The sequence below is a fragment of the Phyllostomus discolor genome, chromosome 4, assembly GCF_004126475.2.
Source record: "Phyllostomus discolor isolate MPI-MPIP mPhyDis1 chromosome 4, mPhyDis1.pri.v3, whole genome shotgun sequence".
Classification (NCBI taxonomy): domain Eukaryota; kingdom Metazoa; phylum Chordata; class Mammalia; order Chiroptera; family Phyllostomidae; genus Phyllostomus; species Phyllostomus discolor.
This window is the reverse complement of record NC_040906.2, coordinates 26,859,674-26,886,667: the sequence shown is the minus strand read 5'-3', so window position 1 is coordinate 26,886,667 and position 26,994 is coordinate 26,859,674. Positions and strand designations below refer to the sequence as shown.

Genomic DNA, 26,994 nt, shown 5'->3' with positions numbered 1-26,994 from the left:
CACACAACTAGGAATTCTAACCTGAGATCTGTTTTTCTAAGTGTTTCCTACTTGATTACTGTTACAATTTTGGTGTTACATGAAAAAGTAAGGCCCTGTGAGTCGCAGTTACAGTGGTTTCCACTGGAGGTCTAGAACTCATAAACGTATTTCCAAATAAGCTGATAATTTTTAACCCACCTTATCATACAAACATAAAAACTAAAACAAACCAATAAATCAAATGAATATATAAGTTAAAAGTATCATTCAAAAAAGTGAAAACAATGCCAAATATAGTTACTGGGAATGCTAATTTAGATTAATGCCAGAAATATGAGGGGGCACCCCCCCAAAAACCAGAATTGTTTTCTGGAGGGTGGGCCCCTATAGGCTTCCCCTGCTAGGTGAGTGATCTAGGAACCCATCTGTATCAGTGTGCCAGCTGGTGTTTTTGTGAGAGGCTGCATTGGGTTTCAGTGATTTTTGTTTTTGAAGACTCAACACGTTTACCCATTTCTTGGGTGACTCACTAGCACACCTTCCCACACTGTGCTGAGTCTTCAGCATTTTTGACCAAAAACAGCATGGCTCCCATGCTCCACCCTCTCTATTCAACAATCTCGCTCCGAGAGATATTTTTTTTTGTTTCCCTGGATGAAAAAATTCCTCAAAGGGAAACATTTTGCCAGTGTGAAAGAGGAGAAGCAAAAAACAGGAAAAGTACTAAAAGGCATCAAAATCTACGAGTTCAAAAACTGTTTTGAGCAGTGGAAAAAACAAGGCATATTGCATCAAATTGAGAGTACTTTGAAGGTGACTAAAGTTTAAACATGTAAGAATACATATACCAATTTTTTTATAAATAAATTCTGTTTTTTGGGGTCCCCAAATGTGTAAAATGTGAGGAAGAGATGTGTGGTGGTACAGTAGACACAGGGGTAGAGATTACACAGAGGTTTATTTTTTTCTTTTTAATTCTTATAGTATTGTATTGCTCTAAGAAAGAAATATTCCTGTTACATAACAAGAAATCTCAGATATTGATTAACATGAATTTAAATGAGAGCAATTGAAGTGCATGACAACTGCTCTCTTAGAATAAGAAATCTCTCCTAGTCTCAAAATTTTCTTTTCTTCACAGGAAATAAGAATTTAAAAAGAAAAATGCTAATTTTTAAATTTCAAATTTCTGTAATTTCCTTTTTCTTTTTGATTAAAGAATTTTTCCCTATTGTAGACTGCAGAAGTCTTAACTTTCAATTAACTTCCCAGCCACTGTAGAAAGTTCATTATATATGAAAGCAAAGTGGTTTTCTTTCATCTTTCAACTGAATTTTAATTACTATATTTTATATGCTGCAGGGAGTGTATGATTACATGTTGCCTTGGGAAAGATATCAAAGGTCTAGAACAACAAATATAGTTTTAATCTCATCGTATCCCCACTTAAAATCTTGTAGTTTTATACAGAACGAAATCTAAATCACTGAGTCAGCAATCAGGACTAGTTGCAACCTGTATCTTCCCAACCTCATCTCCTTCCTTCTTCCACCCCAGCTAGATTGCTTATATTCTCCTCAAAATTTGGAGGCAAATTTCCTGAGGAGTTAAGCCTTTACCTAATTGGCCTCTTCTTCCCGGACACCCAGATTTCAACATCTCTTCAAGATCTTGTTCAGGTAGCACTCTGTACTGGAAGCCTGCCTTAACCGTAGTAATTACTTGGTGGTTGTCTCCTACAACTCTCCCCACTGAGTGTACCTTTAGCTCTTTACAAATTCTGTGTATTGTTTCTATTCTTTTTTCAATCTAATACCTCAGATCTGGCTTTTCAGTCCTGAGTGCTAAAGAGGTTCTTAGAGAGATGGGTATCCAAGTAAAAAGTACATGGGCATCACATTCAGATATGCCTAGTTTGTATGGATCTTACCTCTCCTTTTGTTAGTCAGCCTTGTGACCGACCTTGTGCCAGTTTCTCAAACTTTCTAAACCATATTATCTAATCTGTTAAATGAGAAGAATTCAATCTGCCTTGCAGTGTTAGTTAGAGACTTAGAGATAAAAGATGTAAACAGGCCCTGGCTGGTGTGGTTCAGTGGACTGACTGCTGGCCTGTGAACTGAAAGGTCGCTGGTTCAATTCCTAGTCAGGGCACATGCCTGGGTTGAGGTCTCTAGTTGGGGCGTGTGAGAAGCAACCAATTGCTGTTTCACACATCAGTTTCTCTCCCTTTTTTTCTCCCTTCCCTTCTCTCTAAAAATAAATAAAATATATTTTTAAAGTGTATAGTACTATGTACATAGTTGGTGCTCAAGAAATGATGTGCATGCTTGATTTTTAGTCTTCATTCTAGTGACGGCCGCTAATAGGCAGCCCTGTCTTGAGTGAATTCGCACTTTTAAAACAAGATCACGTTCTCGAAGTTCTCATTGCAGTAAGTAAGTTGGATTTACCTTGGCTGTCATGAGAGTCCTGAAGAATATTTTATGTGATTAGAAAACCCTGAACCAGAGGTTCTCAACTGGGGACAGTTTTGCTCCCAGTTTTGCCACCAGCAAAACTGCCATAGTCTGCCTTGCCTGAAGACATTTTTGGTTGCCGAGGCTGGAAGATACTATTGACTTTTACTGGGTAGATGCCAGGGATGCTGCTAAACATCCCACAATACACAGGACAACTCCTCCAAACAAAAAATTATCCAGTCCAAAATGTTAATAATGCTGAGGTTGAGAAATGCTGCCCTGAATTCATCCTGTGGACTTAAAAAAAGGCAGCACAATATAGTTGTTATTGTTGTTTTAAAAAGCCTAGGCTTAAGGAGTCTTGGGTTCAAGTTCCAGTTCTGTTAACAACAAGCAATGCAGTACAGGGCAAGTCAACTTCTCTATACCTTGAAGTAATTTTTAATAAATTATCATTTAACTTGTTTCCTACAATTCAAAATAACTAGAGCTGCATTGTCTAGTACAGTAACCTCATGTGACTATTTAAGTTAAAGAAAACTAAAATTCATTTCTCAGTTGCAGAAGTCACATTTAAATTGTTCAATAACACATATGGCTAGTGGTTTCTATACCGAACTCATAAAACCAAAGCTTATTCCCTCTCCTGGGAGCTGTCAGAAGCCTCAGCAGAGGAAGACTGTTGGCATCTAGCTGAAACATAGATGCCTTCAGCAGAATTTGACAGACTCAAGAAGGCGCTGAGGCCCACACTCTCCTATACTCTGCGAGGATAATGAAGACATTGGAAGAGAACACTTGAAAGGTAGGACTTTGAGGAGGGTCACATGGAAAACCGATGAGAATTGGGAGAGCTAAGGGAATCGGCAGTGTCCAGTAATCTTTGGGGGACATGAAGTCTTCAGCATAAGAACTGCTTAGTCCTTTGCCGTAATCCAGTGTGTAATTCATCTGAGTGAAAATGGAAAGGAGACATTAGAACAGGATAATCCTTGCTCACAGAAGTTTAATGGTTACCAGCCTATCCCACTATTAGGATCATTAGATGGGAAAGAGAATTAACTAGCAGGTTCCTCAGAGACAATGTAAATAAGTTCCCTGAACTTCCCCTCTTTAGTGCATAGCTAGAGACCTCCTGCAGAACAGAAAGGATGGACCTGCCACACAGGTTACATGCATTCATTCGTCTTTTATGAACTAACTAGGGTAAGTCAGAGCTCTGGAGTTTTCTTACTGGTGACAAACCTGATCGATCCTATGATGTGGACATGAAAAACAAAATACTGCCATTCTCTGTGTCCCAACAGGAACATCTATTTGTCACAACAGATGATGTATTTATCCCTTTCTAGATGTAACTGCAATGATGCCATGTTTGAAGATTCAGTGCTTACATGTAGCCATTGATTTGGTTGTGTTTCACAAACTACGTCTCTGTAATATCTTTGTCACTAGAGACGAAGGGGAAGGAAGCGGAAGAAAATGGGAGCAGATGGATGCAAATCTATCAGTAGCACTCCAAAAACAAAATCATCTTGTATTAACAGTGGGAATGTTAATACTCAAAGTGTGGACTGCGTTGGCATTAGCTGGGAGCTGAGTAGAACTCTGACCCATGCATGAATCCCAGAACTGCTGAATCAACATCAGCATATTACCAAGATTCCTGGATGATTGACATGCACCTGAAAGTTTCTGAGGGAAACATTGAGAAACAATGTGTACAACAATACTATCGTCTTTATGAACAACACATTTTTGCTATCATGTACAAATTGATTACATTTATATTTTATAGTGCTATTCTTATGATGAGTCCAACATGCTGTAAACTAATAGTTTGTAATGGGAGCATAATCAGAGGTTGAATAGAACAGATAAATAGTGGAAGAGGTAATTTATTTCTTTCATTATACAGTCTTTAAATACTTATTGAGCTCCTATTGTGCTTAAGACATTATTCAAGGACCCAAAGATATAGGAGTGAATAAAGGCCCAGTTTTCAGGGTTCTTAGATTTTATTAGTGGGGAGACTCATAATAAACAAAGAAGTCATGTCAGCTGGCAAGTGCTACAGAGAAAAATAAAGGGAGAAAAAGGCATGCCATTTTTTAACAAAGGGTCAAGGAATGAATGTTTCATGGATGTCTTAGTCTGTTTAGGCTGCTACAAAAAATACCACGCCAGATTGTTTCTAAACAGAAATTAATTTTCACAGTTCTGGAGACAAGTCCAAGATTAGAGTGCTAGTATGTTTACATGAATGCCCCCTTCTAACTGCCAGACTTCTCCTTGTGTACTCACAGGCAGAGAGGGCTAGCATGTTCTCTGTGAGATCTATTTCATGAAAGCAATAATCCCATTCATGACAGCTCCTCCCTCAAGACCTAAATATCTTGCAAAGGTCCCCCACCCCCTAATACCATCATCTCAGGGGTTAGGATGTCAACAGATGAAATTTGGAGTAAAAAATCTTCCAGGCTTCACAAATGGACAAGGGGATGCTTGAGCAGGGACTTGAAGATTGTGTGTGGACATCAGGGGAAAGGGCATTTCAGGTTGAGGGACAGTTTATTTAAAATCCCTGAGAGTGGAGTGTGCTTTGTGTATTTGAGGAGCAGCAAGGAAGCCGTGTGTCTGGAATGCAATAAGGGAAGGCCAGGATATTAGAGAATTTAGAGAGGGAAGTGTGCAAGCAAAGCACAGGTCCTTGCTGGCCCTTTCAAGTAGGATGGGAAGCCATTGGAAAGGTTTCTATGTTGAAAGATCACTTTTGTTGCAATGTTGAAAACCATCCATGGATCGGGAGTGTGCATGGGTGGAAGCAGAAAGAAAAAGTGGAAGGCTTTACAATAAACCAGAAAAGATTTAGAAGTTACAGCTGAAAGGATTAGACTGAATGTTATGTATATGCAATAGATGGCAAGGATACTCTCTAGGTTCTTGCACTGGCCAGCTAGAAGAATGGTACTGCTGAGTATCATAAACGGGATTCCTCACCCTCTTCCTGACGTTTTCACATGCCTGCTAGACGAGGAGAGATGGCGAAAAGGCATGATTTGCAAACAACTGCTCTAAATGACTCTCACTCTTAGGGTGAAGTAGCCATTAATAGTAAAGGTATGGGCATGGCTGTATCCCAGCAATCTTTACAACACTGAAACTTGAATTTCACCTAATTTTCACATATCATGAATTATTCTTATTCTGATTTTTGTTAATTGTCTGAAAAACCTAAATATTTACTCTCGGGCTTTACAGTTTGCTGATTGCTGGTGTATATGAAGCAAGATGGGTTGATAATTTGAGAGACTGGCGACGGTATGTATGTGAGGTTTCATTACATTAGTTTCCTTTTGTACGGTTGACATTTTTCACAACAAAAAGTTTTAAAAATGCGTAGCTGTACCAAAGGCGGTTAACCTTATAGATCTTCCTCTCCCCCTTTAAACACCCCCCCCCCGAAAGTTGCCTATATGTCGCAAATGCAGCCGTTTCCCTTCTGTTTCTTGTCCTGAAAGAGCAAAACCGTTTTAGAAATCTTGAATTGTGGTAAAATAAACCTTTTGAACTTAACACTCAACGAGGCATAAACACGCTTAAGGAAAAGGACTTTTTTTGCGGGGGATTGTGGGGAAGTTTTCTGTTTTCACATTCCTATATACTATGAGGACCAAGCCCACTTTTATAACAAGAACTCATAACAAAATACACACTAGCTCTGTGCATTATTCCCCGCCCTCCGATGATTCCCGGAAATGACGCCATCTGCCGAACGCTACGTCTGACGGACCCCAGCAGTGCCCGGGCGTGGACGTCAGCACGCCGGCTCCCCCATACACGTCCCGGATTGGGGAAGACTGGAGAACCCTGGCAGGCGCTGGCCGCCGGCCTCCGGGTTTTGAGGAGTGGGAGAAAGTGAGACTGCGCAAGTATGCTGGGGCGGGGCTTCAGGTCACCCCGCCCCTTGCCAGCATGAGCGACCAATGAACAGTGAGTGCCCTGGGGCCGGATGAATTTTCAGAGGCCGGAATGATTAGCCCTGGGGACAGCCCCGCCCCTGCTCCTCCCGGCCATCGGGCCCCGCCTCCTTCTCCCGCCCGCCCCCTAGCTGCGGGGTGACACGGGGCGACTTAGGGCTTTGGGTTGGCTAGGGGCGAGGGAAGCAAGTTAGACTGAATGCGGCGACGGCGCGACCCCTTAACGTGAGCGCAGTGAGGGAGCGGGTGGTAGGGAAGAGGGGTTTGCGTGGCAGAAATGGGAGGGCCCCGGTTGCTGGGTGGTGAGCGCGGTGTAGAATGAGGGGCGGCAGTGAGGGGGTGAGGTTTACTCGGGTGTGTCCCGATGCGGTGGGACGGGCGTGGATAGCGGGTGGGAGACGGAGAGCAATCATTGCCCCATTTCCAAAGCTTTTCTTGGCAGCTTGGCACACCTTAAGTTTGTCTCTGTTTTGGTTGTCCGGGATGCGAGGGGGAAATTTAAAGATCTCCGAAAAACGCTTGGAGACTTTCCCAGGGTATTTTTCTTGCGGGCGCGAGCACTCTCTTTTCTTCCTGGATGGGAAGAGGCAGAGAGGCCAGGTGGGCAGGTTGATTTTCGCTCTCAGAGGAGTGTTAAACAAACAGACCAGGAATTCCTCACCCTCCACCCCCCGCCCTGCCCTGCAACGCAACGCAACGGGCAAACACTCCCAAGTTTAAGAAGCAGACTAGAAAATTCTAAGGGATTCTGTATGTGAGAAATAAGTGTGCTTTTTCTTTTTTTTTCTTTTTAACGTCGTGTTGTTTATTATCAGTGGGCGCATTTTTTATTATGAGCACGCCTTAAAGGATTCTGACTTTTTACTTCATGTTAAAATACCTTTGGGTATAATGTTTTCCTGAACTACAAGTTTCTGTGAAATCTTATCTAACAAGTTTAAATAAAAGCTTATTACCCTGTTTCTGGGAAGTGAAGTAGATAAATCTCTAGTTCTGATAAAATCTAAAATTTTTAATACGACCTCTTTTTCTGGCAAATATTTGCATATTTTATTCTTTCACAGGTTTATTTAATTGCCCAGCTACCACCGAGGAAGATAAGTTGGAGTAACTGCTGGAACTGAATTTTATTGACCAGAAGTCCATTTATTTCACATCTTTTTGTTTTCCCTACTGCTTTGAGCTTTGCTGTAACAGCTGAAAAACTTGGAAAATAAAATGAGCATGCTGTGGTCTTGAACATAATTTTTTTTTTGAGGAAAAATTAAACTGCAAGTGAAAGCCAGAATGGCATCCAGAGAGAGGCTCTTTGAACTTTGGATGCTTTATTGTACAAAGGTAACTGCCTTCTTTTTTATTTCTAAGTTTTAAAATACTTTGTTATAAAATTTTGTGACTGGCCTTATAGTCACTTTATTTAATGAGTAATAGTGTATTTATTGATAGCAATGACCCAGAATTTAAAAACAGGATTTGTTGTTTTCCATTTTTTTCCGGTGTGAATACATGCACAGTATTGGCATACTATTAAAAACTGTAGGGTGTGATTTTTTTATTTGATATTTATCCTCAATAATCCCAAAATTATGTAAGTAAAATTATTACCTTAAGTGAAAAATAAAATATTTTAATTTTTCTTTGTGCTTTTCTTTTTCTCCCACAAGTGGGAGGATAGAAATATTTTCACAAGAAGGGCATTAAGCATTTTTTTAATGGTTAACCTTTTAATTGTATAAAAAAGGTTAGTGATTATATAAAAAGGTTATTGAGGTGGTTACTGTAAGCTTGGTATGATGTTAGCACTTTATGAGTGTTGTCTCATGTGATCCTCAGAACAGTTCTGTGGGATGGGTATTGTAATTACCTCTGTTCACTGTTGCAGAGGCAAAGAGGGCTAGTGAGTAGCAGAACTGAGCTGGAAACTCTGATTCAAGTCCATGGTCTTATCCATTATGACTTCTTAATATTTTTTATTTTGTCATTAAAAAATTTCTTTTTATCTTTCTGTGAATTTTTCCATGTTAGCTTTAATTTTTGGTTGTTGGAGGAGAAGGGTACTAGTAAAAACATCTTTTTCAAGTGAGGAGAGCTATGTTACTATTTTGAAGATACTAGCAAGGGTCAGAGAAACATCTCTAATCTACTTAAGTTACTTGAGGTGTGTGGTGAAGTTTTCAAGTCTCAGATTCCATTTCTGCATTGTCCTTTCCAGCTCCTTTTTTATACTTTCAGCTCTTTAAAGAAAGTATTCTTTAACAAATAACCTCAGTTATTTGTAATATTAAATTTTAGCAGTCACACTGGAATGTTCTTTAATTTTCTGGTTTGGTATTTCCTACAATTAAGGAAGGTATACTTTGAAATGTTTAGTATGGATTTTTAAAATAGCTTTTAGTCTTCTGTAATTTAATGCCAGAAATGTCTTTTTAAAAATAGACCACTCTTCCAATAAAAAAGAATCCAAATCACCAGACACTTTTGAAAATAGTCACTAACACATGTTAGTCAAAAATTAAAACACATTTTAGTATGAATGCCTAATAGTTTTAAAATTATTTATTTTAAGAAAACATCAAACCTACTAGGTTTTACTGTTTTTTGGGTGACAAAAGGTAAATGGGGTTACATTGTCTAATTAATAAGTTATGTTGTTTCTAGGTTGAGTTCATGTTTTATTTAAATGACACTGTTATATTGAAAAGATAGTATGGTTCATTGCCATACACAAGGTTTTATTCTTAATGACACTTAATGTAAATGTGAATCCTTCTGTGCATTAAAATCTAAGTAAATAGTGAAGGCCCATCATAGTCAGATTTTCAAGGCTATTCTTGGACAGAAGATAAAGTCCCATTTTATGTGTAAGATTTAAATCATTTGTGCATTTAAGATTTAAACTTTTTCAACTGTTTCCAAAAAATTTTTATTTAACATAATGATTTTATGTTTCACCTGTTCATGAGTATGCTGCTTGTGAGACAACAGCTTTGTCCCACTAACACCTTGAATTCAAGTAGCTTTCATAGATAAGTCATAGATTTAACACATCTCCCTAGTGAAGGAGGGTTACCAGACACTCAGTTCTCTATGCTTTCTCCCTAGCTTTATTGCCCTCACTCTAGCATACAACCCTTCAAGCTACCTGACTTTTTTTCTTTTCACCTGACTGACTTTTAAGACCTTTTTTACACCTTGGGCTTTCAGTCTTCAGGACTACTTAGATCTTCTTTCAGTTTAGCTCCAACTTGGGCTCGCAATTGTGGAGTTTAGTTTTGGTTCTGCTACTGTTTTGTGTTGTGACCTTGAGCAAGACTTACCCGTTTGGGTCTCAGTTTTCTCACCTGTCAAGTAAGTAATAGTGTGTATGTCCAGGGAGAGTATTTGTCTAATTCACCATTAAAATTTTAGTTCATTTGTTTTGACCTCTGAAGGACATGGAGTTCTTTTGTCCTTATTTCATGGATGGTCATGTAGAACCCTTTAGTTCATCTGTCTTTTTAAAACCTTATTATGGAAAAATTTCAGGGAGGCACAAATAGAGAAGATGCTACAGTGAATTCTTGTGTCCATCACCCTACTTCAGTCATTATCAATTTATTTTCAGTGATGTTTCATCTATAACCCTATACTACACCATCTCTACTCCTGAATTATTTTGAAGCAAGTTCAGACAACATATGGTCTTAGCCATACAGATTTAAAAATATATGTATAAGTAATAACTTCTTAAAAATAATTGCAATATGGTAATTCTTTAAATCATCAAATATCTGGTCGCTGTTCAGACTTTCCTGGTAGTACCATAAATGTTTTTATTTTTTTGCTGTTTGACTCTGTATTTAAACAAAGCACCTATTTTGTTGAAAATATGTTAAATTTTTAATCTGTGTTGCCCTTCACCACACTTTTTAATTTCTTTTATATATTGAAGAAACCAGGTTTTAACATTAGAGTTTTTCTCAGCCAGGGTTTTGCTGGTTGAATTCCCTTGATATAAATTATTTGTTCCTCTCCACTGGTGTCTGCAAACTTGGAATATGTAGAGGCTTGATTGATTCATATTCTATTCGGCATGGTGAGGCTAGACTATCTTGGGAGTGTCTCGGCTATCAGTGGGTTTTGCATTTATGCATTAATTGTTTCATTAGGAGTTTGCAAAACTTGATACCCCATTCTATCATTTCTTTATATATTTGTCTATATATTAGTAGAACATATATAGAGAAATGTCCCCTCATCAGTTATTTGATGACAGTTCTTTTTTTTAATTTCTTTTTATTTTTGGAGAGAGGAAAAGGGAGGGAGAAAGAGAGGAAGAGAAACATCAATGTGAGAGAGAGATATCGATGTGTTGCCTCTCGCATGCCCTCAGCTGGGTACCCAACCTGCAACCCAGGCATGTTCCCTGGCTGGGAATTGAACTGTGACCCTGTTGTCCACAAACTGGCACTCAATCCACCGAGCCACACCAGCCAGGGCTTGATGACAATTCTTAAAGGGAAGGCAGGCTGAATAAATGTTTGGTTTTTCTCTGTTTGTTTTTACAATGACTTGATTTACTAGTATCCTTCCCAGGGTGACCGTTTTTCTTGATTATCGAGTTTAATGATGAAAATTTAAACATTGTTTACTATTTTGCTGCCCAAGTTGGTATGCTATTCATACCAAATATTGTATACACACCTGATTAAAGAAGATTTTTGAAGGTCGTCTTCAGGGCATTAAGGTTAAGACATACTCCTTATTTGTCACAGTGCTAACCTTAGCACAGGTATTCTGCCCTGTATTAACAATGGATCAATATTAAGGTACCATCACCCTGTTTGTATGTAATGGGATGTTTTGAAAGTTGCCATTGAGCATTATAAAACTTTCATAGGGCCCTGGCAGGTGTGGCTCAGTGGATTGAGTGCTGGCCTGTGAATTGAACGGTTGCTGGTTTAATTCCTGGTTGGGGCATATGCCTGGGTTGTGGGCCCCGTCCCCATTTGAGGGTGTGCAAGAGGCAATGTATTGATGTATCTCTGGAACATCAATGTTTCTCTCCCTCTCTCCCTCCCTTCCCCTCTCTCTAAAAATAAATAAATAAAATCTTAAAAATTTTAAAATAAAAGGTTAGTAGGTATGTAACATAGATAGGACTGTGTTAGAAATAACACTTGGGTAATATTGTTCAATCAAAGGAATACAAAGAGAGTATACAAATATGTCTTCTATCCATTTGGGTACATTGTGCAAACCTATATATTTTGATTAAAATCATTTAAATAGAACTAAAATAAATGACTGGTTTCATGGTTTTTGCAGATAGGTATCCATATATTAAACTCGGTAATTTGGGTGAAAAAAATTGCAGGGTTTTTTTTAAAGCAAAGGCTAATTTCATAATGGAAGCAGCTTTGAGTTATTGTTGGATGGTATCTATGTTATTTTCATGTTGGTGCATTTAGGTTGAAGACATTTCTAAACAACTTTTCTTTTAATCTTGAGGATAAATTTTTTTAAAACTGATTTTAGAGAGGACTGCTGAGAGGGAGAGAAAGAGAAAGAGCGAGAAGAAAGAGAGAGGAAAAAAAGAAAGATCCATTAACTGGTTGTGTTCTCTAGGGTCCCTGACCAGGAATCGAACCCACAACCTTTTGGCATTCAGGAGAAAGCTCCATCCCACTGACCCACCTGGCCAGGGCTGCAGTTTGTTTTTTTTTTAACCAAACTATTTAGGTCTAACTTTTCATTTTCTCCTCCTAGGTGTAAGATTTAATTGCATTGTTAGAAACATTCATCTTCTGGTAGGTTATTTGTTAAATGCATATAATTATCATTACATAATATAGGCAGGACAATTTCTTATCACCCAACATTCATGCTCTCTACAGATTCTTTCACCAGTGTATGAGAGTAATTCACATTATGTAGTCTGAACTTTCCTTGCCTCTGAATGGGCATCCCCACCCAGGGTCAAGGATTTTATTAACAGTGCATTTCATATAGTTCTTGTAAGTTAAACATTAATTTGAACACATTTAATATATCTGGATTTTGGTTAAGTAGTTAACTACTTCTTGTCTGAGCATATTTTTCTTAAGTGTAGAAGGCAAATTGATTTACTTTTTAATACTAAAGATTTTAGTTTATATTCTCTGTATTAGGCACATTATTATTCCTTGTATCTTTTGCCGTTGATTCACTTAATGTGCTTGTGGTAAGAGAGAAAGTGCTGAGAACAATTTTGGTCTCATACCACTTTTTAGAATTCATCTGTTGCACAGAATAAGACATATATGTATCATAAAGTCCCTATTCCAACTGCTCTCTTTGACTAGGAGTAAGAGTATATTTCAGTTTGACATTTAGCCTTTTGGTAGTGCTGCAGTTGGTCACCATAAGATGCAGAAGAGAAACTGAGCTTTGAGAGACTTATCAAAGTCTTTGATAAGATTAAGTTATTTTGTTCTTGTGGAGAGTATCACATGCATTAATTCAGTAAAAAGATACAAAATGACTAAAAACATGACATTTTAAAATGTGGCAATCTGGGTTGAAATTCATAGTTAATTTTTTCATTAGCTGGTTTATTTTTTGGTAATTCAGTTTACACAGAAAAATATTTGTGATGCTACAGAATTAGGGCCAAGATTAGTCTACATGTGTTTCTGATTTTAAGGACCTAAAAACAGGTCACCAAATTTATGTTTTCAGTTTTCTCCTCTTGTCAAATGGAAAAAAAACTATTATGCATATTTTTCAAAGTTGTTGAAAAATAAATGGATTGATTTTATTTAAATACACCATAAGTGTAAGAATATAAATATGTAGTCTTTTTAGATGTATTCTTTATTACTATTTTAGAAATACATATATGAGCATGAAAGTATATCAATTACTTCCGTTTTGCCTTTATATTGTGTAATTATATAGAGGGCAATATTTTATTATATTTTTATCAGTGGTGGTGAGGCTATGCTCATGAAAGTCTTCATTTTTAATCTGTATTTTTGCTTACAAGCATAGTGCTTAATTATCCTAATGATTTGAGGGGGTTTTTTTTCCCTCTGAACCAAGTTTGTTTTGGACCTTGATGATGCTCCATTTCCTGCTGTTGCCCTTTGTCCTGCTAAATCTGGAATATGACTGAAATAGATAGTTTTGCAGTGAGCTCAGAGTGAACTTCCTTTTCAGAATAAAAGTTTTATTTCATAAAGAAAATAGATTATAGAGGTGTTTCATTCAGTTAAAAAGGCAAGTACTTCTTTCTATACATAGACTTGGAAAAAATGGAATGGATGGATAGTCTTTTGAGAAAATTATTTATTTGTTAATTTTGGTTGTAATCCTAATGTAACTTTTTGTTAAATATACTAATATATATCAAACCTTATAATTTAATCCATATTTAGTAAGTGTTGGTGTATGCAGAGTATAGAAATGGCTCTTAATTTTCTGTGGCTTAATCATGACTTTGTACATAAGGAAAGTAATGTTTGACTTTAAGTAAAACAAACCAAAATCATTAGCAGTTTAGTAGTAGTGTTTACCAATTACATCTTCATTTTAGAAAGTTAGATGTAAAAGCAAGAAATGAAAAAGCAAGAAATATTTTATATCTACCGATATGGGAGTAGCTTTTAAGAAAGAAATATCTTGGTTTGACTTGAGCTTATGCACTATGAAAAGTTAAGATGCATGAAAATTTCTTATTCTTTCCTTTTGAATATCAGTTTTAAATTTTCTTGGTAGAAGGTAGAATTGATAGTACTTAAATGTGTGGATGTGGAGCATGAGAGAAAAGGAACAGTCTTGAAATAATTTTCAGGGGTTTTTTTTGAAACTAGTGCTTGGTCATTCCATTCACCAAATTAGCTAACACAGGTTCACTAGGTTTTCAAGTAAACACATGAATTCACAATGCCTGTGGGACACCTAGGGAGAGATACAGTGTGGAGTCCAGAAGGGTGGTCTATGCTGGAAATAAAGATTTGAGAATTAATCATATTGTCAATTATTGACGTATTATATCAGAGTAAGAAAGAGAAGAGGGTCAAAGTCAGGGAGTCCTGGAGAACATTATCATTTAAGAAGAGAAATAGAAGATGAGTTTGTAAGGAGTTTGAAAGAGAAGAGCCAGGAGTGAGTGGTTGCTTCAGCAATCAGGGATGTTATAAAGAAGGGAGCAGTCAGTAGTGTAAAATTAAAGCAGTGAAGAAAAGCATTATGGTGTATGTATTAAGTTTGTCAGTTAAGAGATTATTGGAGGCTTTAGCAAAGTAGTTCTAAAAGTGGGAAAAAAGATGTTATACAAGTTCCCATTTTATTAATTTTTAAATTAAATTCTACGGACTTTATTGCCAGATTGCTATTAAACTGTTCAAATCTTTACTCTTGATTTTTGTACTTTACTGACCAAGTACCTTTATTGGTCTGTGTACCATACCTTGCATGGCATGACTCGACAACATCTGAAAATTTTCAGATTGCCCAGAATCCATCTGTAATTCGAAAAATACCACTCTACAAATTGAAGTCACTGATGATTGCTTGGTACCAAAGCATATGTGATCACTGATATTGAGCAATAGTACTAATTACAAGGTAGTCGGCTCTAATATGCTTAAATTAATTTAAAAATGAATGCAAATATTAACGCAAACTTTTAAAATTCTTATATGGAATTTATGCACTTTGAAAATACTTCTAATTACCCTCCCTGTTGTTGCTCCCCAGTTTCAGAACCAAAAGCCTGAATTAATATCTAACTGCTGCAGCTTTCCCTTTCTGTGGCTTGCTTTTACCATTGCAAAATTACATGGCAAATTTACTACAAAGGAATGAAAAATTGGGACCAAGAATCCAATCTACTACAGTCATATTTCTTGGTTAAAGTTATTCATATTTCTCCCATATGCAATGTTTACTTCATGACTATTTTAAGAACTCCAAAGTCTCATCCAATTATGACATCTGTCTTAATCCCAAGATCTGGTGATACACATCAGGTCCAAGTGTGATTCTAGTTGTACTGAGACCTGTGACCTCAGAAGACACTTGATAATCTGGTCCCCATGAGCCCAACATACAGTGGTGAAACGGATATGAATGCCATAATAAAGACTCTTGGAAAAGAGAAGAAGGGGAGGTACTTAGTGGGCATTGATCCATAGTGATTCTGAAAACTGGGCAAGTGTTGCCTGCTCCCCACTACCCTCAGAGAAGGAATGTTCCATTATTTATTTGAGGCTGGTTCTGTTTCTTGGGAGTAGCTGCACAGGCCACTGTTGGTTCCATGCTCTTGGAGAATCTAACTTTTTTTTTTTAATTACACCTGAAATGGATATTGGAGACTATGTATGTTCTTGTGACTCAACTCCGTTATCTGTTTTCTTGCATGTAGAAAGTTCCCTACAGAAAGTGGAGACTCCTCTTCTTCTACCAGTTATTATCTCTTGTCTACCTGTATTGTCTAAAAACTCCAGCATGACATTCTATAGTACTTGAAATAAGAGACATACTTGTCTTGCTCCTCACTTTAGTGGGAAAAAGACGGGAGTTTCCTATTAGGTTATCTTTAGACTTTTAGACTTTGGGGCTGAGAAATGTATCTCTCTATAAAAAAACCCTTTTAATTCATAGATCAGCATATGTTAGATAAGTGGTAGGTATTTTATTTCCTTATTCATTTTTTCTTAAGTCTACTGATGACATTGCTAATATTTCATGTTTGCCACTTAGAGTATATTGACAACTATCAATTATAGTTTTGTGTGTGTATATGTTAAGATGTGTATAATTAGACTATTCTTATGCTTCAGAAAAATATTGACAGTGTAATTGAAAAGAATCATTACTTGCTTTGATTATTGGTATTTAGTAGTTGCAATTTTAAATCCCCATTATAAAAAATCATCATTATGGACTTCAAGTAGGTCCAGTTGGAAGTCAGGTACTGCACTTAATTATGAATAGTCCTTCATTTTTAAAAATGTAAAGTGCTTATAGTTTAGTGTTTTCTAGTGTCTGAGTATAAGTAGTAGGGCTGCCTAGCTTGCCCTTTCTCTGTGTATACTTAGAGGCTTTGACAAAAAATTTCATTTTGTGCAAATAGAATTCATTTTATGCTCTGGCCATTGTGGCTTGTTCGGAATGTCATCCAGTGGCCGAAGGGTTTTGGGTTCAATTCCCAGTCAGAACACATCCCTAAACTGTTTGTGGGTTTAATGCCTGGTCTGGGCGTGGAAGGGAGGCAGACAATTGACATTTCTCTCTTGCATTGCTATTTTTCTTTCTCTCCCTATCTCTAAAAAGTGGTGAGATGTCCTCAGGTGAGAATTAAAAATTTTTTTAAAAGTTCATTTTTTGTGACAATTTTATTTTGGTTATTCAAACTCTATTAAGATGTAAGGTACTATGTGAAATGACTAAAGCCTGCCATAACTCTAAATGAACTTCATTGAAGATGTCAGAATTTAGTCAAGAGTTAGCAGTATTGGTTTCCTCATTTCCCTCTGAACTTTTATTAAAACAAATGGAATTCATCTTACAATGTGTCACTACGGGAAATGGGGGATTCTGTTCTTAAATATACTTCTTATAAACCAGTGCTATCTTATAAAATAGTGAAAGTAACTTACTCTTATTTATGTCTAAGGAATATAAACATTTTCTTTTAATTTCTGTCTGTGAGTTAGATTTAGACTGGTAGAGTGATCTACCCTCAGGTTGAATCAGAGCATTAACTGATCCATGCATTTCACACAAAAGCCATTAAAGCATTTCAAAACAGGGTGCTTCTGTAAAAAATTGTAGTTTTGTTTGATGCATTTAATTTAACTACTATATAGTATTCTTTGACATTGAACATTTGAATAGTAAGAAAGATGCGTACTATTTTTTCTTAACTTTTAAAAAATATATATTTTATTGATTATACTATTACAGTTGTCCCAATTTTTCTCCCTTTGCCCCCCTCCACCTGATATCCCCAGTCCCTCCAGAAATCCACCCCCTTTGTGTATGTCCATGAGTTATGCATATACGTTCTATGGCCTCTCCATTTCCTATACTGTTCTTAATATCAACCTGTCTATTTTGTACCCTACCGTTTTTTACTTCTTAATCCTTGCACCTTTTCCCCCATTCTCACCCTCCCCTTCACAACTCATAACTCTGGAAATGATCTATGATTCTGTTCCTGTTCTGCTTGTTTGTTTAGCATGCTTTTTAGATTCAGTTGTTCATAGTTGTGCATTTATTGCCATTTTCATGTTTATAGTTTTGATTATCTTTTTCTTATATGATTCCCTTTAACGTTTCTATACTAATAACTTGGTGATGATGAACTCCTTTAGTTATACCTAGTCTGGAAAGCACTTTATATGTCATTCAATTCTAAATGGTAGCTTTGCTGGATAGAGTAATTTAGCTTGCAGGTCCTTGCTTTTCATGACTTTGAATATGTCTTGCCAGTCCCTTCTAGCCTGTAAAGTTTCTTTTGAGAAATCAGCTGACAGTCTTTTTTGTTTGTTTGTTTTTTAAGATTTTATGTATTTATTTTTAGAGAGAGAGGGAGAAAGAAGGAAACGTCAATGTTGGGTATCTCTTGCACGCCCCCTGCTGGAGGGCCTGGCCTTCAACCCAGGAATGTGCCTGGACTGAGAATCGAACTGGTGACCCTTTGGTTTGCAGGCTGGCACTCAATCCACTGAACCACACCAGCCAGGGCTGAATGTGGCTTCTTTAATTCTTTAGTTGTCAGACTTCCATGCAGCTGGGTTTTCTGATGGTCCTGAGTGATATTTGTTCTGTAGTTTAGCTGTAATTTTGCAGTGGTTGTGTGAGGAGGCAAGCTATGTGTACCTACGCCTCCATCTTGAACGGGAGTCCTCTCTTCTCAAATATTTTTTCAAATTGCACCTTAATGCCTTAATTCATGATGTATGAATTGACCATACCATACTGTCATTGTCTGAATTTTCTTTTACCTTTACAAGGAATTTGGCAGATTCTCTTGTCTTCATATGCATTGATTGGCATGTGGTAGATAATTTCTTTCTGCCTGAATTTGAGTTTAATCTATTTGAGGGTACCTCATTCTCAAATTTGTAAAGTGCTTAGCTGTTGTTTTGCAAGAAGTTGTATCATTTCTACAAGAATGAATTAATGTCATTATGCACTGCTGCTGTTTTCATGCCTTTATATATATATACAGTAACTTCATTATATTGCCTAACCATAGTGTAATTTAAGACATTTTGAAGAGCAATTAAACTCAATATGTTATAGAACCAACTCTGCATGTAAATCTAGCAAAAGAACATAGTAATACCTATTACCAAATTTGCACAGGCAGCGACAAGTATGTCATCACAGCAGCCTCTCTGAGAGCAGTTGAAAGTTGCATTTTAATTTCTAAGATGGCTAAATGTAAAAACACGTATCTTAGAATCAGGTAAATATTATATAAAAGTGACCTGGCAGTTTTTAAAAGAAATAAAATGTCTAGAAATAGAAAATAATCCAATAGTGATAATAGTGATAATTGAAAATCATATCAGAAATGAGAATTGGATGAGAGATCACAAGAATTCTTAAGGGATATCCCAGAAAGTCAAAGAGATGGAAAATAATTGAAGGCAGGTTAAGAGATACGGAGAATAGTGTGAAAAGGTTTAACAAATGTTTTATTGGACTGGAGCGGAGAGGAAAAAAGGAAACAAAAGTTAATGTTTGAAGAGAGAATAGAGGGAGCTTTCCAGGGTGATAAAAGTCCAGTGAATCTCAAGAACAATAAATAAAATTCCATAATAAGACACATTGTAAAACAAGAGTGTTTTTTGCAGAAAACCAAAGAGAGAGTGAAAATCTTAAAAGCTGCCAGAGGAGAAAAAAGTATCTTCCAATGGATGTCAGATTAATAGCCAACCTTTCAGTAATAATGATGAAAGGGAAAAGATAATGGATTGACATCTTTAAAGAAGAAATTCACCAGTCTGTAATTTCTGACCAAGTGAAATTCTTTTAAAAGAGAAAAATGAAATTAAGCCATTTTCAGCAAAACAAAAATAGTTTAATTCACCAGGAAAATATAACAGTTTTAAATTTGTGTGTACATAGTAACAATCAGAAAATAAAGCAAGCATTGACAAAACTACAGAAAAATGAACATAATCTTAGTTGGTTTATAAAAAGTTTAACATGTTTTAGTAGTTTTTAAGAAATGTACTTGTTCTCAAGAATTGATAAAGTGAATAGACAAACTCAGTAAATATATAGAATATTTAAACAACAGGATTGACGAATTTAATGTAAGGCATTTATGTAGACCACCATACCCAATATACATTCAAGTACACATAAAGTTACAAAAATGATGATGTAACAGACTTTTAAGGCAAGTTTTAACAAATTTCAAATGATTGAAATAATAGAGTATGTTTTCTGATAAGTATGTAGTTAAGGAAGAAATTGGCAGTAAAAGATGTTTTAAAATGTTTGGAAGCCATGAAATACACTTTTAAGTAAACCTTTTATTAAAGTATAAGTAATAAAAGAAAATTAGAAATTTTTTGGAACTGAATGATAAATGTATGCATTTTTAGAACTTGAGGGGTCAGCTATAGAATTACTTGTGAAAATGGCTTTAAGTGAGAAAAAAGAACAAAACTCTAAAAATTATTAATGAACTAGTCGTTGGTAGTAGCCAGCCTTCAAGATCCCTACCTCCTGGTATTCACATTGTACCAGGGCTTGTCTGTGACCAATAGAATTTGGCAAAAGTGATGGTATGTCATTTCCAAAATAAGAAGAGACACTGTTATTTTCATCTCAGTTACTCCTCTTTTAACCTTGGATCATTTGCTCTGGGGGAAGCCAGCTGCTACGTTGTGAGCAGCACTGTGGAGCCCCTGTTGTGAAGAAGTGAAACCTTGCCAACTACCATGTGAATGAAGTTGAAAGTCGTTCCTCCAGGCGAATCAGGCTTTGCTATGACTGTAGCCTTAATACATCTTCATTATTAGCTCATGAGAAATTGTGAGCCAGGACCACGCATTTAAGCTGCTTTTGAATTCCTGGCTCTAAAAAACTGTAAGATAATAATTGTTGTTTAAGCTCTTTAATTTTAGTTTAATTTGTTTGCAGGAATAGGTTATTAATATATCCATTTCAAGAAGACTAAAAGAACAAACCCAAAGAAAGTAAAGGAAATGTATGAGTTTTTTTTTCCACTAATGTGAAAATCCTTAAATTTATCATGTTTATTTTTCAGTTGTTGTAGGAAATATATAAGAAAGTTGACATAATGAGGAATATGTTTAATATTGACAAATCATCCATTATATAACATTTTGGGGTAAATGGCATAAACACAATCTGTATCTAGGTATAATTTTGAGAATCTGGGAGTAGGATTGAGAGTAAATTAATATTCCTTTTCTCTGCAGATCTTTCTAGTAGTCATGGTGGTATCATTAGGACATTATAAGGTTTATTAGAGAAAATCAAAATTGTGGATCTAGGAAATAGTGATCAGTAGCTTCTAATATCACAGAAGAGGTAACCAGATATATACCTTTTGAAGGACCTATGTAACAATACCTATGTAATATTTTTTGCGAAAAGAACCTAAATCTTACAGCCTCTAGATCTACTAATTCATAGGAAATACAGAAGGTTGAGGGACATATTAAGTGATGTAAGGATATGTAGTCAGTAAAATCCCTGATATGAGAAATACCACACCACAAATGACGTAGTGTCTTCAACACATAGTTTAGGGCGAAAAAAGAAATGTAATAGCTTTAAAAAGACTTAAAGGATATATCAACCAGTTGTCATTTATGGACTTTATTTGGGACCTGATCTTATTAAAAGCATTTATAAGTGAATCAGGAAAGTGTGAACACTGATATTAAGGAACTGCTGATTTTTTTAAGATGTGATAATATTGTCATATTTTAAAAGATACCTATAGGGATATATATTGAAATATCTGTAGATGATATGATATCCCAGTTGAGAATGGGGCTATATGTGAAAGAATATTGATTATGTGTGATTTGATTATTATTGTAGCTGAGTCATTATACCATTCTCTCTACTTTTATGTATGTTTTAAATTTTGTTTAATAAAATGCTTTCAGAAAGAGTAGAACTCAGTGGAATAATGAACATATGGAAAGCATCAACCAAATAAAAAGTTGGTTCTTTTTTTTTTTTAAGATTTTATTTATTTTTAGAGAGGGAAGGGAAGGAAACAGAGAGAGAAACATCAATGTGCAGTTGCTGGGGGCTGTGGCCTGCAACCCAGGCTTGTGCCCTGACTGGAATCGAACCTGTTATACTTTGGTTTGCAGCCCGTGCTCAATCCACTGAGCTATGCCAGCCAGGGCAAAAGTTGGTTCTTTGATAAAACTAATGAAATTGAGTCAGGAAGATAAGGTTTGTGGTTATACTTACTTTGGAAAGCTCATATATGCCTATCCCTTCTAATGCCACCCACAAGGCATATTTCATCTTAAAGATAATATATTATTAAAAATCTCATTTAACTTTGTTTAGTAAGGGTGTCTCAAGCTTGATTAATCACAGCCATCTTTTCATTTTTAAAACTTTCAAATCAGCCCTGACTGGCGTGGCTCACAGGATGGTCTGTCTGTGAACCAAAGGATTGCTGGTTTGATTCCCAGTCAGGGCACATGCCTGGATTGAGGGCCAGGTCCCCAGTAGGAGTTGCTTGAGAAGCAGCCATACATGATGTTTCTCTCCCTCTCTTTTTCCCTCCCTTCCCCTCTCTAAAAATAAATAAATAGGCTGGGTGGGTGGGTTGGTATGGGAGTAAAAGATAGAAGATTGTACTGCAACAATTAAAATTTTAAAAAATTAAATAAAATCTTTTTAAAATCTATTTTATTGATTATGATATTACAGTTGTCCCATCCCCCCCCTTATTCCCCTGTGCCCTACACCCCGCCTCCCCACCTGCATTTCTTCCTTAGTTTCATGTCCATGGGTTGTACATATGAGTTCTTTGACTTCTACATTTCCTATACTATTCTTAACCTCCCTTTGTCTATTTTGTACCCACCATTTATGCTTCTTATTCCCTGTACCTTTCCCCCGGTTCTCTCCCCTCCACCTCCCCACTGATAACTCTCAATGTGATCTGCATTTCTGTGATTCTGTTTCTGTTGTAGTTGTTTGCTTAGTTTTTCTTTTCTTTTTCTTTTTTTTTAGGTTTGATTGTTGATAGTTGTTTGTTGTCATTTTAGTGTTCATATTTTTTATCATATTCTGTTTCTTAGAAAAGTTGCTTTAACATTTTATATAATATGGGCTTGGTGATGATGAACTCCTTGAACTTGATATTATCGGGGAAGCACTTTATCTGCCCTTCCATTCTAAATGGTAGCATTGCTGGATAGAGTAATCTTGGATGTTGGCCCTTGCCTTTCATGACTTTGAATACTTCTTTCCAGCCCCTTCTTGCCTGTAAGGTTTCTTTGGAGAAATCAGCTGATAGTTTAATGGGAACTCCTTTGAAGTAACTGTCTCCTTTCCTCTTGCAGCTTTTAAGATTCTCTCCTTATCTTTAATCTAGGGTAACATAAGGATGATGTGCCTTGGTGTGTGCTTCCTTGGGTTCAACTTATTTGGGCCTTTCTGAGCTTCCTAGACTTCCTGGAAGTCTGTCTCCTTTGCCAGATTAGGGAAGTTCTCCTGCATTATTTTTTTAATAAGTTTTTAATTTCTTGCACTTCCTTTCTCCTCTGGCACTCCTATGATTCGGATGTTGGAACCTTTAAAGTTGTCTCAGAGGTTCCTAAGCCTCTCCTCATTTTTTTGAATTCTTGTTTCTTCATTCTGTTCTGGTTGAGCGTTTCTTTCTTTCTTCTGTTCTAAATCTTGATTTGAATCCCGGTTCCCTTCCCATCACTGTTGGTTCCCTGTGCCTATTCCTTTATTTTGCTTTTTATAGCCTTCACTACTTCTTCTATTTTGTGACCATACTCAACCTTTTCTGTGAGTATCCTGATTTCCCATGTTTTGAACTGTACATCTGATAGGTTCTCTCTCTCTTCATTGCATAGTTGTATTTTTTCTAGAGCTTTCATCTGTTTTTTCATTTGGGCCATATTTTTTTTTGTCTTGGTGTACCTGTTACGTTATAAGGAGCAGAGACTTAGGTGTTCACCGGGGCAGGGCAACCCACATGCCTGTTTTGTGGTGCAGTATGTGGAGGAGTGGTCTGAGAGGGAACAATGCCACTTGCTCAGCTCTTGGCTTTCAGTTACTTCCTCAGCTACTCACAAGCAAACTGAGCCCTTCTGGTGCTGAATCCTGGTTTGGTGGGTTTGTGTATAGTCTAGGACCCTGTGGGTCTCTCCAGTGAACTTTCCTGTGAGGCTGGGAATTAAGCCCACACCGCAACACTTACAGGTTTTTTCAGTCATGTTTTGAGGCTTTATTTTCCTGCACTGGAATCCTGGGTTGCGTGGTCTGTCTCTCTTCCCAGTTGTTCCTCCTGGTATATCTGCACGCAGATGTGGAACCACCCAGTCCTCCAGCTGCTGCCTTGGCCTGAGTCTTCTCTGCCCTGGCTGCCTGTCTCTGCCCCTCCTACCGGTCTGGATGGATGTGTTTTCTTTAACTCCTTGGTTGTTGGAGTTCCATACAGTTCAATTTTCTGTCAGTTCTGGTTGTTTTTGCTTTTAAATTTGTTGTTGTCCTTCCTTTGGTTGTGTGAGGAAGCAGAGCATCTACCTATGCCTCCATCTTGGCTAGATGTCCCAAGAGTCTAAATAAATAAAATCTTTAAAAAAAAATCTGTTCCACTGCTTTCTGTCGTTTCCACAGTGGAACAATACCAGATGTTGTATATCTTTGAACATACCTTGCTGTTGTCTCTGTCTGTAATTCCTCTCTTCTCTCCTCCCTCCTTGAAAATATCCACTTATAATCTATGAAAACTTCTGAGTGCTTCTGCTACTCAGTTACTTCCTACCTTGACTGATTAACTGCCTTTGTATTGTTTTAAAACTAGTCACACTGTTTTATTTCTCATGCTGTTTTGCATTTATTTGTTTATGCCTCTTAAAAATTTATTGTTCAATTGTGGTTATGGACCTACAATATTATATTAATTTAGGTATACAGCATAGTGACTAGACATTTATATAAATGACCAATCTGATAAGCCTAATATCCATATGTCACCATTCATAGTAATTGCAGTGTTATTAACTATACTCCTGATGCTATGCTTTACACTCCCATGAGGGTTTTAATAACTGGCTCTTGTAAGTAATGCTGAAGTGAACATGGGGGGAACACAGGGGTGTGTATATCCTTTTGAATTAGTGTTTTGGATTTCTTCAGATAATTGCTAAGAAGTGGAATCGCTCAGTCATGTGGTAGTTCTATTTTTAAATTTTGAGGAACTTCCATACTGTCTTCTATAGTAGCTACACCAAGTTACAATCTTATGCCTATCTTTTCTATGGAAGAAAAGGGCACTTTGAAGCAAGGTTATGTGTGTTTTTTTTTAAAATTAAGGTATAACTGACGTAAGATTGTTTTATTTGTCCTCATATCCAGAGTCTGGCACTGTCCTTGGCATATACTTATTGTTTTTCTTTAAGTAACTAGGTTCTGTCAGAAAAATGTGAGGGCTAGCCTTAGAGACTAATCACCACTAATAATAATTTTTATGGGGGACATTTATCTTCTTTTGGTAGAATGTTAGAAAATACATTATGAATACAGGGTGGGGCAAGAGTTGGTTTACAATTGTATGTGAAAGTTTATTTTTGTATTATTTATTCACTATTAAATTATTTTCCATACGAACAACCACAAAGCTACTTTGCCCTACTCTGTATAACTCACTTAAATGACCTTTTAAAATCTAACTCATGTAAGTTGGGAGCTGCCCAACTTGTGGTTGAAATATGTATATTTTGTAAAAGCTCATAGTTATAAAACTTTAAGGAATACTAGAGCCCGAATATTGTAGAGGAAGAAAGGTGTTTCCCCTATTTTTACCTGTAACTACCGTTAAGAACTAGTGGAATTGTATGGATTCCTTAATTCCATTACCCGGTAAGGCCTCCCTGCAGGGGAATGGATGTTATGAGAAGATAAAAGCCTCTTGTGCTTTAATGTAATTTAAATAACCACATTTGACCAGTGGTCACTATATTGGACAGCACATCTCTAAGTGTTGGATTTCATTTTATGGTAATGGGGAGTCATTGCAGGTATTTGAACAGGAGAGATGAGATAATTACATTTTAATTTAACAAATCCCATTAGTAGCTATGTATAGGTGGAAGAAATTGAAGCTACTGAGACCAGTAGGAAGCTACATAACAGCTCAAATGAAAGAGTGTATTTATCTTATACAATGGCAGATGATTGGATGAAAATTTGAGTGCAAAATCGGTAAAGTTGATTTTGTAATTTCATAATTGCTTATTTTATTACATTGGACCATGACCAATTTAATAACAGAGTCTATATCTTAATAATGGTAGCCAACATCTTTTGAGCATTTGCTAAATGTCAGGCCTTAAATTTATTACTTATATCATGTAGTGCTCTTAGCCCTATGAGGTAGGAAATACTGTCTTCATTTTACAGATGAAAAACAGAGTGGCAGAGATAGTAAATGCAAAAAGATTTGAAAGGAAAAGAGTACAATTAAAGTCATGTAGCAAACGGGATCATGAAATATTTAAATGTGCTTATGAGTAGCATGGAACATTTTTGTTTTGTGGGAGCTTCCTAATTTTGGCACATAGTAGGTTATAAAAAATAATACTAATTAATACTTACTGAGCATATACTGTGTGGTAGGCATTATGTTCTATGTCTTTGACGCATTTCAGGTGACTTAATTTTCATAATAGCCCTGTAAAGAAAGGTACTGTTGTTATCCTCATTCTTGCAGAAGAAGAAACTGATGTGCAATTGATTATAGGGTTACTTGTTCAAGAAAGTGACAGAGCAGGGATTTAGGGCCCACATAATTTGGCCCCAGTGCTCCTGCAGTATGTATTAAATTTATGTGTTGTGTTAATTAATACTGTACACATGTGGAGATAGATCCTGTGGTGTTTTTAATATACCAGACTCCTCTTAACCATGCAAGTGACCAAGCTTGAGATTCACTTAATGTTTCTGGGTGTGTGGAGATCTTTCTTTTTATGCCTTTGGCAGTGAAGTATAGATCCTCAAAGGCTTTACTCAGGCTCTGTGGAATGTGGATGATTTTTGTGTTAAATTGTTTTTGGCTTCGAGTTTATTGATTCTGATTAAATTCTTCTCCTCTTTTTGCCCACTGAACTCCATTTTGTTCCTGTTCATGGTTCAAAACAGGGTAGTGCAGTGGGAAGAGTATAGTTGGATTCACATGGCCTTTCATGTTAAAACTAGTATTGTTGATAATTAACTGTGTGACTATGGACAAGTTGCATATCCTTAGCACTTCCCTATTCTGACTTTTAAAATGGGGGAAATGAAACCTGGATAGTTGTAAGAAATAAATTGGATGGTATATATGCATATATGTATATATA

At 36.6% G+C, this 26,994-nt stretch overlaps 2 protein-coding genes across 3 annotated transcripts in view; both read left to right on the top strand.

Annotated features, from left to right (window-relative positions):
- The window catches only part of CARF (calcium responsive transcription factor), a 71,268-nt gene extending 63,673 nt beyond the window's left edge, over positions 1 to 7,595 (top strand). The window contains exons 20-22 of the mRNA XM_036023041.1: positions 5,706 to 5,765; positions 6,164 to 6,437; positions 7,489 to 7,595. Coding sequence (XP_035878934.1) covers positions 5,706 to 5,729 — 24 coding nt within the window. The 3' untranslated portion in view covers positions 5,730 to 5,765; positions 6,164 to 6,437; positions 7,489 to 7,595. The remainder of the gene's footprint in view (positions 1 to 5,705; positions 5,766 to 6,163; positions 6,438 to 7,488) is intronic.
- A 39-nt stretch (positions 7,596 to 7,634) lies between these two features.
- NBEAL1 (neurobeachin like 1) overlaps positions 7,635 to 26,994 on the top strand; it is a 160,620-nt gene continuing 141,260 nt past the window's right edge. For both annotated transcript variants that reach the window (XM_036023040.1, XM_036023039.1), the window contains exon 1: positions 7,635 to 7,762. In XM_036023040.1, coding sequence (XP_035878933.1) covers positions 7,712 to 7,762 — 51 coding nt within the window. In that variant the 5' untranslated portion in view covers positions 7,635 to 7,711. The remainder of the gene's footprint in view (positions 7,763 to 26,994) is intronic.